The following is a 13,123-nucleotide window of genomic DNA, read 5'->3' on the forward strand; positions in this document are numbered from 1 at the left end:
ACAAAGCATTTCCAAAGCCTGAGGCCCTTGGCCAAACAATCATGCCAACAATGCAGCTAATATATGAATGAAATAAAAGCAGAAAATGCTGGAAATACTCAACAGGTGAGGCAGCATTGGTGGAGAGAGAAAAGAGTTAATGTTTCAGGTCAATGACCTTTCATCCAAATTGATGTGAGTTCTGATGAAAGGGTCATTGACCTGAAACATTGGGCAGGATTTTACCAGCCCTCTGGAGAAGGCTGGGAGGTGCAGGAGGTCATAAAATGGTGGCCGAATGGAGGGGAGCCCGACATCTTGCTGCCGCCACATGATAGTGGCGCAACGTTCACCAACCAGAGATAGGTGACCAACTAAGCCAATTAATAGACCGATTAGCCTTTTGTTGGGATGGGCTGCTGCCACTTAGGGAAACTGGCAGATAAACCATGGCAGCTTCCCAGCAGGTTCCTGGGAGGGACGAGGGACCTTCCTTTATGGCCGCTTCATGGCCCACGAAGGGGTTCTACCACTGACCCTGGAGGCTTCACCCCTCCAATCGCTGGGGCCTGCCTGCCTGGCCCCAGCACAGTGAAAAGAAAACTTACCTGCCCTTTGAGGGCGCCAAGATGAAGGCACCCTCTTCTTCCAGCAGCCTCAGCAGCAGCCGCCTCTATCGGTGGCACTGCCAACCTTCTGATTGGCCCAGCAGCTCTGAGAGGTGGGCCGAGGCCCTCAATTGGACGGCAGGTACAGAGGCGGCCTCGTAATTAGCAGCAGTAAAATGCTGCCCAAGGTCGCGCCATCCTTCCATTGGGGTCCACTTTCGGTCCAGGCGATGGGACAACCAGCCTTTTGATAAAATTCCAGCTGTTAACTCTGTTTCTCTCTCCACAGATATTGCCTGACCTGCTGAGTATTTCCAGAATTTTCTGTTTTTATTTCAGATTTCCAGCATCTGCTGGATTTTGCTTTTGTAATATATTAATCTCTCTTCTCAGGGGGTCAAGCAGGCATTTCACTACCAATAGCCCTAGCTGGTGGTATTTTTGCACCCCAAAACAGGGTATTTTTGCTGTACTCTTAGGCCCCAAGATGGAATTAAACTTCACAACACATCAACTAAAATCCATATATAAAAACACAACATTTCTATAGGATGATACAGCACAGAAGGAAGCCATTCAGTCCATCGTACCTGTACCGGCTCTTTGAAGGAGCTATCTAATTAGTCCCACTCTGGTGCCCTTTCCCCACAGCCCTGCAAAGTTCTCCAGTTCAATATTTATCTAATTTCCTTTTGAGAGCCATTATTAAATTTGCTTCCACCACCCTTTCAGCAGTGCATTCCAGATCATAACAACATGCCGTGTAAAACATTCTCCTCATCTCCCCTCTGGTTCTTTTGCCAATTACCTTAAAGATGTGTCCTCTGATTATGGACCTTTTTATAATATGAGGCAGGACAAAATTTCGCCATCATCACAGACTGAATCTCATTTCATTTTTCTCAGCAGAGACCGAAGCCATTGCAGGGACAGATTTAGCTTTACAGATCTCACAGGTAAATGTTCTTACATCGTTCTTTTCATATTCTTATTTTATGAGCATAAGTTGAATTGTTAAACGTTGTACGTGACTCACAATGTAAATCTTTATTAAGTAACTTTTATCGGGTTTCTGAAACATGGACAATTTCCTCCATGTGCCATGCCAGTTTGGAACCAGGGCAAGAAGCGGCACTGAAAAAGAGGTCGGGAGGGGTCCTGTGTAGGACTGGAACAAAGAATGAAGCACGTATCCCATGAAAAGGTAGTTATAGCTCGGACCCCTTGGGGTTCCCATGGCAACACCTTTTATTTGGAGGAAGTGAGTGGAGTCAAAGGAGATGTTGTTTAAGGTAAGAACAAGTTTTGCCAGGCAGAGGAGGGTGGTGGTTCTCTCAAGACCAACCCTGACATTGTCACTAAACCTGTTGACAAGGCAGCCCTATTGTTTGGTGAACGGATCTCTACCTTGTAGAGAGTAAATGCCAATTCTCTGACACCTCCTCCTATCTCCCCGGACCATGACTCCACTACCAACCATCAAGCCATTGTTCCACAGATCATCATTAACCTCATGTCCACTGGAGATCTTCCCCCAGCACCACACCCCCCCACTCCCATGCCTTCCAACCATATAGTCCCCCAACCTTTCACAGTGCACTTCCACCTCCTTCTCAAGATCCAAAAGCAGGATTCTCCTGGTAGACCCATTGTTAAAGCCTGTTCCTGCCCCATGGAACTTACTTCTTCCTATTTCAACACCATTTTCTCTCCCCTTGTCCAGTCTCTTTCCACCCTCATCCATGACTCTTCTACACCCTCTGCCACTTTAACAGTTTCCAGGGTCCTGATCCTAACAATGGATATCTAGTCCTTCTACACCTCCATCTACCACCAGGACAGTCTGTGGGCTCTCCACCTCTTCACTGAACAGAGGCCCAACCACTCCCCATCCGCTACCACCCTTCTCCACCTGGCTGAAAAACTTCTCCTTTGACTCCATTCATTTCTTCCAAATAAAGGGTCTTGCTAAGGGAATCCATAAGGGTCTTAGCTCTGCTTGACTTTTCATGGGATATGTGAAACATTTTGTTCCAGTTCCACACAGGATCCCTCCCCTACATCTTTTTCCAGTACATTGGTGATTGTATCGGTACCACTTCCTGGTCTTGCCCCGAACTGGAAAATTTCATCAACTTTTCGCACCTCACATCATCCTTCTCTGACTTATCCCTTCCTCAACTTCTCTGTCGCCATTTTTGGGGATAGACTGTCAACCAATATCTACTACAAGCTCATTGACTCCCACAGCTACCTTGACTACATTTCCTTCCACCCGGCTTCCTGTGAGGATTCTATTCCATTCTGCCAGTTTCTCCGGCCTGAATTTTGTTGAGGTCCCGATGTTGGGATCCATGGTGGGGGGCGGGGGTGGTGGGAAGATCGTACCGGCAGCTGCCTGCCACGGAGCCCGATCTTCCCTGCAGCGGCGAGGCTCCGTGGCGGCCCTCCGCCCCCTGCCACTGGGCAATGGGACCCAACTTTGAATATGTAAATGAATACATTTAAATAAAATTGACAGAGATCTTACCGGCTGCCCGAGATCTTCCGTGCGATGGCCGGCACTCACGTGCCTTCACTTTCTGGTCCAGGGAAGGTTGGTGCTATCGAGATGAGGAAGGCGGGTACTTAGGATTTTTAGTGTAGTAGGGTGGTGGAGGGGTCCAATCAGCATGTGTAGTGTGGGGGGGAGGGGTAAGGGGTGATCTCTGCACTTTGAGCGGTTGTGGTGGCGGGAAGGTCAATTATTCCATGTAAGTGTTTTGGGGTGGGAGAGGGCTGCTTCTACATGGAAGGGTGGGGTGAAAGGGATGATTTTATTTGCAGTTCACTGGGGGAGTACAGGTTTAAATATTTAAATTTAGCAGCAGGTCTGGCTGCCCTTTAAAAATGATGCCAGATCCTGCTCAGAGGCAGTTGACATTGTTGCCAGCGTCGCAGAGCCTGTCCCCACCATGCTAGATCGCGGTGGTATGGCAGCACTTTTTCGCCCACCGCTGCACCCAGTGGCAGGAACATTAAATCCAGCCCTCTGTCTCAGTCACATCTTTTCTAACAGTGCCAACTTCCACAACAGTGCTTCCAATATGCCTTCCTTTTTCTTCACCCAATGATATCCCTCCACCTTGGTTGATAGGGCCCTCAGCCATGTCCATCTCATTTCCCGCACTTCTAGTCTCACCTCTTCCCCTTTCCCAAAATGACAAGAGGGTTCCCCTTGTCCTCACCGTCCACCCCACTAGCCTTCAGCATCCAGCATGATGCCACCACCAAAAACATTTGCTCCTCCCCTCTCAGCATTCCGAAGTGACTATTCCACTCACGACACTCTGATCCACTCCTCAATCACCCCCAACATACCTTCCCCTTCCCACAGCACCCACCTGTGCAAGTGCAGGAAGTGGAATACCTGCCCTTTCACCTCCTCCCTTCACACCATCTAAGGCCTATACACTCATTCCATGCGAAACAACAATTTACTTGTACTTTCTTTCAATTTACTATACTGTATTTGTTGCTCATGATGCAGTCTCCTCTGCACTGGGGAAGTCAAACACAAATTGGGTGATCGCTTTGCTGAACACTTTCAGTTAAGTCCACAAGTGTGATCCCGAGCTTCTGGTCACATGCCATTTTAATTCTCCGTTCCCACTCTGACCTCGACCTCCTATACTGTTCTAATGAGGCTCAATAGAAGCGAGAGGACAACACCTCATCTTTCGATTAGGCACTATACAGCCTTCCAGACTCAATATTGAGTTCAACAAGCTCAGATCATAACAACTGGTGTCATTTTTTCGGAGAGCAGGTGCTGATAATGATTCCGCTGGGCCTATTTGCATCTCTTCTAGACTCCTCATTTGTTTCTGTACTTGTCCCATTGTCACTTCCTCTTGCTTGCACCATTATCCCTTTTGTCATTTAAACACTCCTGCCTTCCACCCTGTCACAGATCTTCTCTTTTGTTCCTTCACCTCCCTGCCTCTGTGGTTGCTTGAAATTTACTACATCTCAAACTTTACCAGTTCTAACAAAAGGTCAACGAGGTGAATCATCAACTGTTTCTCTCTCTACAGACCTGCTACCTGACCTGCTGAGCATTTCCGATACTTTCTGTTTTTATTCCATGGCGTCATGGTTAGCTCAACATGTGGTAGTTTCATATTCCAGATTTTAACCTTCACATTATTTATCCCAAGAGTGTTGAAAATTGGTTATCGTCCTTTGAGTACTTATTTCCACAGAGACAAAGCAAGATATTGAGAGAGTGTGTTTGTGTCCTCCAAATACACATTATACCCTGAACAGGCAGACATGGTATCACATAAAATGCTTGTTATTCATGGCAGTGTCAATTTTCTCAGCTTAATTGTGCCATGCTTAGGATGGGAAGGAGCTGTAACGCTGGGATGGGCTCCACCTGAACTGGTGTGGGATAAGTATCCAAGTGGAAAGGATAAATAGGGCTGTGGATATAACTTTAAACTACTAAGATGGGGGAGGGATCTGGCAAAAACAACATAAATCTGAAGATAAAAGAAATATATGAGAGTACAGGTCAGGCCAAGGCAAGGAATAAGAATAACATAAATGGTCAGGGAACAAATGCAGTTATAAAACAGAGGTATAAAGGGACTTTTAAAAGTAAAATAAAAGGAACAACTATTAAAGATGAATCAAATCTGTATGGCAATGTACACAGCATCCAAAATAAAACAGGGAACCCGGAGGCAATAATCCATAGTGAGGAACCAGATGTAGTAGGAATAACTGAAATATAGTGACATAAAGAACAGGACTGACAACTAGATATTACAATTATAACTTAATCAGAAAGGAAGAGGGTAGAGTAGCTGTACTAATTAGAGGTTAGATAAGGCAAGAGAGAAAAGGACCTAACTAACAGAAGGATAGAAACAGAATCAATATGGAATAAAAGATAAGTGCCAGGATTTCACGGGACTTGGCGGGAAAGGGAAGGCAGAACTGGAAGTGGGTGGCGAAGGTCGTCCCACTCCAACTCTCATTCCCATTGGAATCTTGCTGGCCAATTAACAGCTGGCAGGCAGGGTGGTCAGCCACTTAGTGGCCAGAGGCAGGCCTTGAGGCGGCAACTGCATCGTCAGCTGACACAGAAAGAAGAACTGCTGGAATGTTTAAAGGTCTGTATCAAACTGTGGCCAGTGGGAAGCCTGCGACCAGCGACCACCCTCTTCAGCCAGCAACCAAACCCCTTCAGCCTCCAGCCAAGGACACCCATCAGCCTGCATGATGCCCATGCCACCTGGACCCTGCCACGATAATGCGGGCACCCTTCCAGTGGGTGCTGAAATGCTACCCAGAGCATGCCCCCCCTGCCCCAGGCCTCCTGCTCCAGTTAGCCCCAGCAGGAGGAATAACTCAAGTGGGCCTTGACCCCAAATAAATGGTTGCCTTACTCCTTCCTTGCAAGAAAGTGAAACGCCTCACTGCACTACTGCCAAGTGCATAACACCAATAGCTGTTGCTCCATTGCCACCTTTTAAAAGCTGCTGAGACTCTGACTCCCTGTAACACCCATTTCTAAAGCAGATCTTCTTTTCAGGCAGCACTGAGAATCAATCTGGCAGGTTTTCCCAGTTTCTCAGGAGAGATGCAGCACCAGGGATTTTAGCTCTCCCACACTGGATCTTTGCAGGGTTTGTTCAAAGAGGTAGAGAAAGAGGTGAGCTGGGTGGCTTCTTTTTCCTTGGCAGACAAAACACCAACTGTCTTCAAAACAGTTCACACCCCAGCTGACTTGGAAAACAATATACAAACACCAAAACAGAAAGTCAACCTCCTGACTTCAATAAATCTTGACATGTGGCTTCTCTGTAAACATCTTCCCCAGGTCACCAAGGTTTCTGTTGTTTACTGAGCTAAAAGCACATGATTTCCAGTGCAGGTTGTTTTGAAACAACATCTCAGTGTCCTTTCAGTGAACTGTCAACAACAAAGCAAAGTCCAACATTTATGAAATCTTCAGCCTTCCAATGAATCCATCTCCACAATTTAGATTAGATTAGATTAGAGATACAGCACTGAAACAGGCCCTTCGGCCCACCGAGTCCGTGCCGACCATCAACCACCCATTTATACTAATCCTACACTAATCCCATATTCCTACCAAACATCCCCACCTGTCCCTATATTTCCCTACCACCTACATACACTAGTGACAATTTATAACGGCCAATTTACCTACCAACCTGCAAGTCTTTTGGCTTGTGGGAGGAAACCGGAGCACCCGGAGAAAACCCACGCAGACACAGGGAGAACTTGCAAACTCCACACAGGCAGTACCCAGAATCGAACCCGGGTCCCTGGAGCTGTGAGGCTGCAGTGCTAACCACTGCGCCACTGTGCCGCCCTTTAAATAAAAGTCCTCAGAAAAAAACCCAAAAAATATATAAGCATCTTCATACAGCATATTAAAAGAAGTTAGGGAAGAGGCAGCAAAGATGCCATTATATGTAAAAATTCATTAGAAAAGGGAACAATGCCAGAGGACCTGTGGGCATCTAATATTTTAAAATATTTTTTTAAAAAGGAGATAGAACAAGTCCAGGCAACTATAGACCAATTAGCTTAACATCGGTGATAGGAAAGATAATGGACAACTTATTCAAAGCGGTAATGGAAAATCATCTAGAATTTGAAAATATAATTTTAAAAAACATAGATTTCAAAAGAAAAGGTCATGCTTGACCAATCTTATTGAATTCCTTGAAGAAGTAACAGAATGTGTAGAAAAGGGTAATGTAGTAAATATAATTTATTGGGTTTTCAAAAGGCCTTTGATAAGGTACTACATAGTATATTCAAGACTAAGGTAAAAACATGTGGAATCAGGAAACAAGTAGCAGAATGGGTAGCAAACTGGCCATAAACAGAAAACAGAAAGCAGGAGTTAAAGGTATTTACTTAGATTGGCAAAATATAGGAGGTGGTGTTCCACAGGATTGGTGTTGACACCACTTACATTCGAGAATCGGAAGCACAATTACAAAATTTGTGGACGACACCAAATTGGGGGGTATAGTTAATACAGAGGAGGACTGCAACAAAATATAGGAAGACATTAATAAACTTGCAGAATGTAATTGACTAATGAACTTAAATGTAGGTAAGTGTGAGGTGATACAACTTGGTAGGAAGAATAACAAGATCACATACTTCTTGAAAAATAAGTGTCTGAAGAGGGTAGAGCAACAGAGGGATCTGGGGCACAGATACACAAATCACTAAAAGTAGCCAAGCAGGTAAATAAGGCCAGAAGTCACACACCTCCTACTAAAAAGAAAAATGGCTTAGATTTATATAACACCTTTTGCAACCTCAGGATGTCCAAAGCACTTTACAGGCAATGAAATACTTTTGAAGTGTAGTCACTGTTGTAATGAAGGAAATACGGCAGCCATATTGCTCACCGCAAGGTCCCACAAACAGCAATGTGATAATGACCAGCTAAACTGTTTTTAATGGTGCTGGCTGAAGGATAAATATTGGCCAGGCATAGCAGAGAGAACTCCTGTACTATTTTTCAAAATAGGGCCTTGGGATCTTTTGTCCACCCAAAAGAGCAGACAAGTCTTGTTTAACATCTCAACCAAAAGAAGGCAACTCCAATAGTGCAGTACTCAGAGTACTGCAAAATCAGCCTAGATTTGTGCTCCTGTCTCTGGAGTGAGACTTGCAGCAGAATCTTATGATTCTGATTCTGAATCATAGATGAGAATGTTACCACTGAGCCATGTCTGGCACAAATAGTGGCTGAAGGCATGGGGCTGGTTGCAAGCCAGCAGCTCAATTTCTCTCAATGTGCTACATTACTCAGGAATTCTCAAGGAGAGGGATAGGCAGAAGTGAAGTCAATCTGCATTAAAGCTGAATGGATTTTTTAAAAATATGAATTTAACTATCTGAATTGACCTTCAAGATCAGACATAACTAAGTGTTTTGTTTTAATGGGAAAAAAAAACATTTTTTGAAAGATGTGGAGTACTGTGCAATGTGGAGTTCCTGACAGAGGCAACATTTTTAAGCAGAATTGTTTTATCAACACTCTTCCAGAATGCAAAGGGATGAAAATCAGTTCAATCTCATCCCAGCTGTCAGCCTTGGCTTGTTTGATATCACTCTCACCTCTCAGTTCCCTGGACAACATTTATCCCTCAACCAACAACACTAAAACAGATTATCTGGTCATTGTTGATAATGGGACCTTCCTGTGTGCAAGTTGGCTGTTGTGTTTCCTACGTTACAACAGTGATCACACTTCAAAGGTACTTCATTGGCTGTAAAGCACTTTGGGACATTCTGAGGTCAAGAAAGGCACTATATAAATGCAAATTCTTTCTTTCAGTTAGATAGGATCCAGTTCACATGATTTGGTAAAATATAGACAAAGGAAGCATGTATATTATTCCATGGTGCAGGAGTACCAGAATCATCTTATGATTAATTGAATGCAATGAATTTTCTAACCTGTCTCATACTGGCATAGAGAAATCCAAGGGGTATCTGTATGCTTTAAATCAATTGAGATTCTCTATTGCAACAGCAACAACTTCCATTTATATAGTGCCTTTAAAGTAGTAAAATGGCCCAAGGTGCTTCACATTATCAAAAGAATTTTGACATGGAACCACATAAGGAGATGTTAGGGCAGATGACCAAACGATTGGTCACATAATGAAGGAACATCTTAAAAGAGGTACAGAGATGGAGAGGTGTAGGGAGGGAAGTTCCAGAGCTTAGGGCCTAGGTAGCTGAAGGCACAGCCGCCAATGTGCAGGGATTAAAATCAAGGATGCACAAGATGTCTAAATTGGTGGAGTGCGGATATCTCAGAGGGTTGCAAGGCAGAAGGAGGTTACAGAGATATGGAGGGGTGAGGCCATGGAGGGATATGAAAATAAAGATGAGAATTTTAAAATCGAAGCATTGCTCAACTGGGAGCCAATGTTGGTCAGCAAGCACTGGACTGATGGGTGAATGGGACAAGGTGCAAGTTAGAATGGGGCAGTAGAGTTTTGGATGAGCTTAAGTAGGGTGGAAGATGGGAGGTCAGCCAAGAATGAGTTGTGCGCAGTATCAAACATGCTGGAAGATTCATTATGGTAATTAATAGATAATTAGCAAATAAATAATTATGTAAAGTGCATCCTTGGTGATTAAACTACAGCCCTTTCACACTTTCCACTCTCTGTTTTGGATTTGAGTGTCAAACAAGCTAGAAACTACAAAAAGAAAAAAAACTTGCATTTATATAGTGTCTTTCTTGACCTACAGCCAATGAGGTACTTTTGAAATGTTGTTACTATTGCAATGTAGGAAATATTGCAGCCAGTTTACACACAGCAAGGTGCCATAACTGGCAATGTGATGACAACCAGATAATTTGTTTATTGTGATATTGACTGAGGGATATATATAGATCAAGACAATAATATAAAAGTAAAATACTGCAGATGCTGGAAATCTGAAATAAAAACAAAAAATGCTGGAAATACTCAGCAGATCTGGCAGCATCTGTGGAGAGAGAAGCAGAGTTAACATTTCAGATCAGTGACCTTTCATCAGAACTGGCAAAGGTTAGAAATGTAATAGGTTTTAAGCAAATAAAGCAGGGGTGGGGCAAAAGATAACAAAAGGGAAGGTGTTGATAGGACAGAGGGTCACAGAGAATAACTGACCAGGAGGTCATGGAGCAAAGGCAAAGGGTGTGTTAATGGTGTGCTGAAAGACAAGCATTAGTGCAGAGAGGGTGTTAAATGACCGAATAATGAACAGTCCTGGCCAAAAGCACAAACATGAAAAAAAAAGTGGGCAGGCACACGGTTAAAGAAAAAAAATGAATGATGAAACAAACTAAAATAAATTAAAAAGAAAAAAGAAAAAGAGAAAGAAGAAAGGGGGGCCAGTCATGTTTGAAATTATTGAACTCAATGTTTAGTCCAGCAGGCTGCAGTGTGCCTAATCAGTAAATGAGATGCTGTTCCTCGAGCTTGCGTTGATGTTCACTGAAGCACTGCAGCAAACCCAGGACGGAGATGTGGGCATGAGAGCAGGGGGTTGTGTTGAAATGGCAAGCGACAGGAAGCTTGGGGTCATGTTTTCAGACTGAGCGGAGGTGTTCTGCAAAGCAGTCACCCAATCTGCATTGGATCTCCCCAATGTAGAGGAGACCACATTGTGAGCAGCGAATACAGTACACTAAATTGAAAGAATTACAAGTAAATCGCTGCTTCATCTGAAAGGAGCATTTGGAGCGTTGGATAGTGAGGAGAAAGGAGGTAAAAAGGCAGGTATTACACCTCCTGCGATGCATGGGAAGGTGCCGTGGGAAGGGGATGAGGTGTCGGGGGTAATGGAGGAGTGGACCAGGGTGTCGCGAAGGGAATGATCTCTTCGGAATGCTGACGGGAGGGGAGGGGAAGATGCGTTTGGTAGTGGCATCACGCTGGACATGGCAGAAATGGTGGAGAATGATCCTTTAGATGTGGAGGCTGGTGGGGTGGAAAGTGAGGACACTGGGTAGAACTCTCCTGCTCTTTGTCACATTTGTGTCATGGGATCTTTTATGTCCAATGCAGACTATCTCGGTTTAATGTCTCATTCGAAATAGAGCACCTCCAGCAGTGCAGCACTACCTCAGTACTGCACTGATGTGTCAGCTTAGATTATGTGCTTAAGTCTCTGGAGTTATTGGTGGAATTGCATAATGTGTTTTCTGTGCTTATCTTATTCAGTGTTGTTTAGTTGCAGGCTTTGGTAGTTGAGTTGAAAGCTGAATTCATGGGAGCCATGCAAGCACTGGCCAGAATTGAGGGTGCCAAACACTTGCTGAAAGAAAGCATTCAGACTTTTGAACTAGAATGGCAAGAAAAGCTGAAGCAGTTTAAAGACACAGTCAGCACATTTCAGGTGGGTAAATTTTTCTACCATGTCAAAAGAAATTCTGCCCAATTTTTCCTGAAGAAGATTCTGCAGCTACAGCATTACTGCTGGCCATAGTGATAGAATTGCTCATCAATTCTAAATTAATATGTTGGTGCTTATCCTCCACACAAGCAATAACCCCAATTCCATCTGCCCATTGTTTGCTTTTCTTCAACCAACTATCTAATCTATTCTTAAACAGCTTGGTCTCTGTTTCAATTGTCAACTCTGGCATTCAACAGCCTCAACACTCTGTGTAAGAATATTTCTCCTGCCCTCTGTTCAAAATCTCATATGTTTAATTTTGTGTCCTATATTCTTTCCATCACCAAGACCCCTGACTTCCACCCCTGCAACATCAATGCATCTCCATCCCTGCTGCAGCTCATCTACTGCTGAAACTCCTTTCTATGCCTTTGTTACCTGTAGTCTCGATTATTCCAGTGTTATCCTGGTTGGCCACCCCACCTTGTACCCTCTGTAAGTTTGAACTCATCCTACATCTGCTGCCCATATCCTTATGCATCATCTTGTTCACCCTTCATCCATGTGCTCACTGACCTACATTGGCTCCTGGTTTGAAAATGCCTTGATTTGAAAATTTTCATCCTGGTTTTCAAATCCCTCCATCGCCTTACCCTTCCCAATCCCTATAACCTCCTTTAGTCCTGAAAGCCTCCGAGATCTCTGCGTTCCTCCAATTCTGGCCTCTAATTGCCCTGAGAAGGTGATGAGCCGCCTCCTTGAATTGAGCAATTCAACAAGGCAGCTTTCTCAAGGGCAATTAGTGATGGGCAATAAATGCTGGTCTAGTCAGAGTAGCCCATATCTCGTGAAAGAATAAAAAAAGTCCCTGACTTTCGTTGTTCCACTATTGGCAGCCATGCCTGCAGCTGCCTAGGCCCTAAACTCCGGAATTCTCACCCCAAACCTTTCCTCCTTTAAGATGCTCCTTAAAACCTCTTTCACCAACCTTTTGGCCACCTGCACTGATATCTTGTGTGACTTGGTATTAAATTTTATTTGCAAATCTCCCATGTGAAGTGCCCTGGGATATTTTATTACATTAAAGGCACTATATAAATGCAGGTTGTTGTTGTATCTAAGTACTCCTCAATCATTCTGTCTTATCTCTTTATAATTTTAAATATCTATTGAATCACCCCACAATCCCCTTTGTTTTAACTAGTGAAAAGGTAAATTTTCCCACCTCATCCTTCTTGACCTGTCTGCAGCTTCAACACTGTTGACCACGAAATTCTGCTCCAATGTCTCTCCGCCATCATCTAGCTGCATGGGATTGCACTCACCTGGCTCCATTCTTAACTATCCAGTTGCAGCCAGAGAATTACCTGCAATGGCTTATTTTCCTGCTCCCGTACCTTTACCTTTGGTGTCCCCAAAGGATCTATCCTTGGCCCCTTCCAATTCTTAATTACCAGCTGCCCCCTCAGCTATATCATCCACAACACAGCATCAATTTCCACATGTACGCTGATGATACCCAGCTCTAACTCACCTTCACTTCTCTTGAGCCCTCCATTGTCTCTAAACTGTCAAACTGGTGGTCC

General features: G+C 44.1%; 1 protein-coding gene across 1 annotated transcript in view; it reads left to right on the top strand.

Moving 5' to 3' along the window:
* The window catches only part of LOC137376696 (rho guanine nucleotide exchange factor 33-like), a 75,169-nt gene that overhangs the window by 12,500 nt on the left and 49,546 nt on the right, over positions 1-13,123 (top strand). The window contains exons 3-4 of the mRNA XM_068045671.1: positions 1,494-1,543; positions 11,373-11,537. Of these exons, the coding sequence (XP_067901772.1) occupies positions 1,494-1,543; positions 11,373-11,537 (215 nt within the window). The remainder of the gene's footprint in view (positions 1-1,493; positions 1,544-11,372; positions 11,538-13,123) is intronic.

The sequence above is a fragment of the Heterodontus francisci genome, chromosome 13 (genome assembly GCF_036365525.1).
Source record: "Heterodontus francisci isolate sHetFra1 chromosome 13, sHetFra1.hap1, whole genome shotgun sequence".
Lineage (NCBI taxonomy): Eukaryota > Metazoa > Chordata > Chondrichthyes > Heterodontiformes > Heterodontidae > Heterodontus > Heterodontus francisci.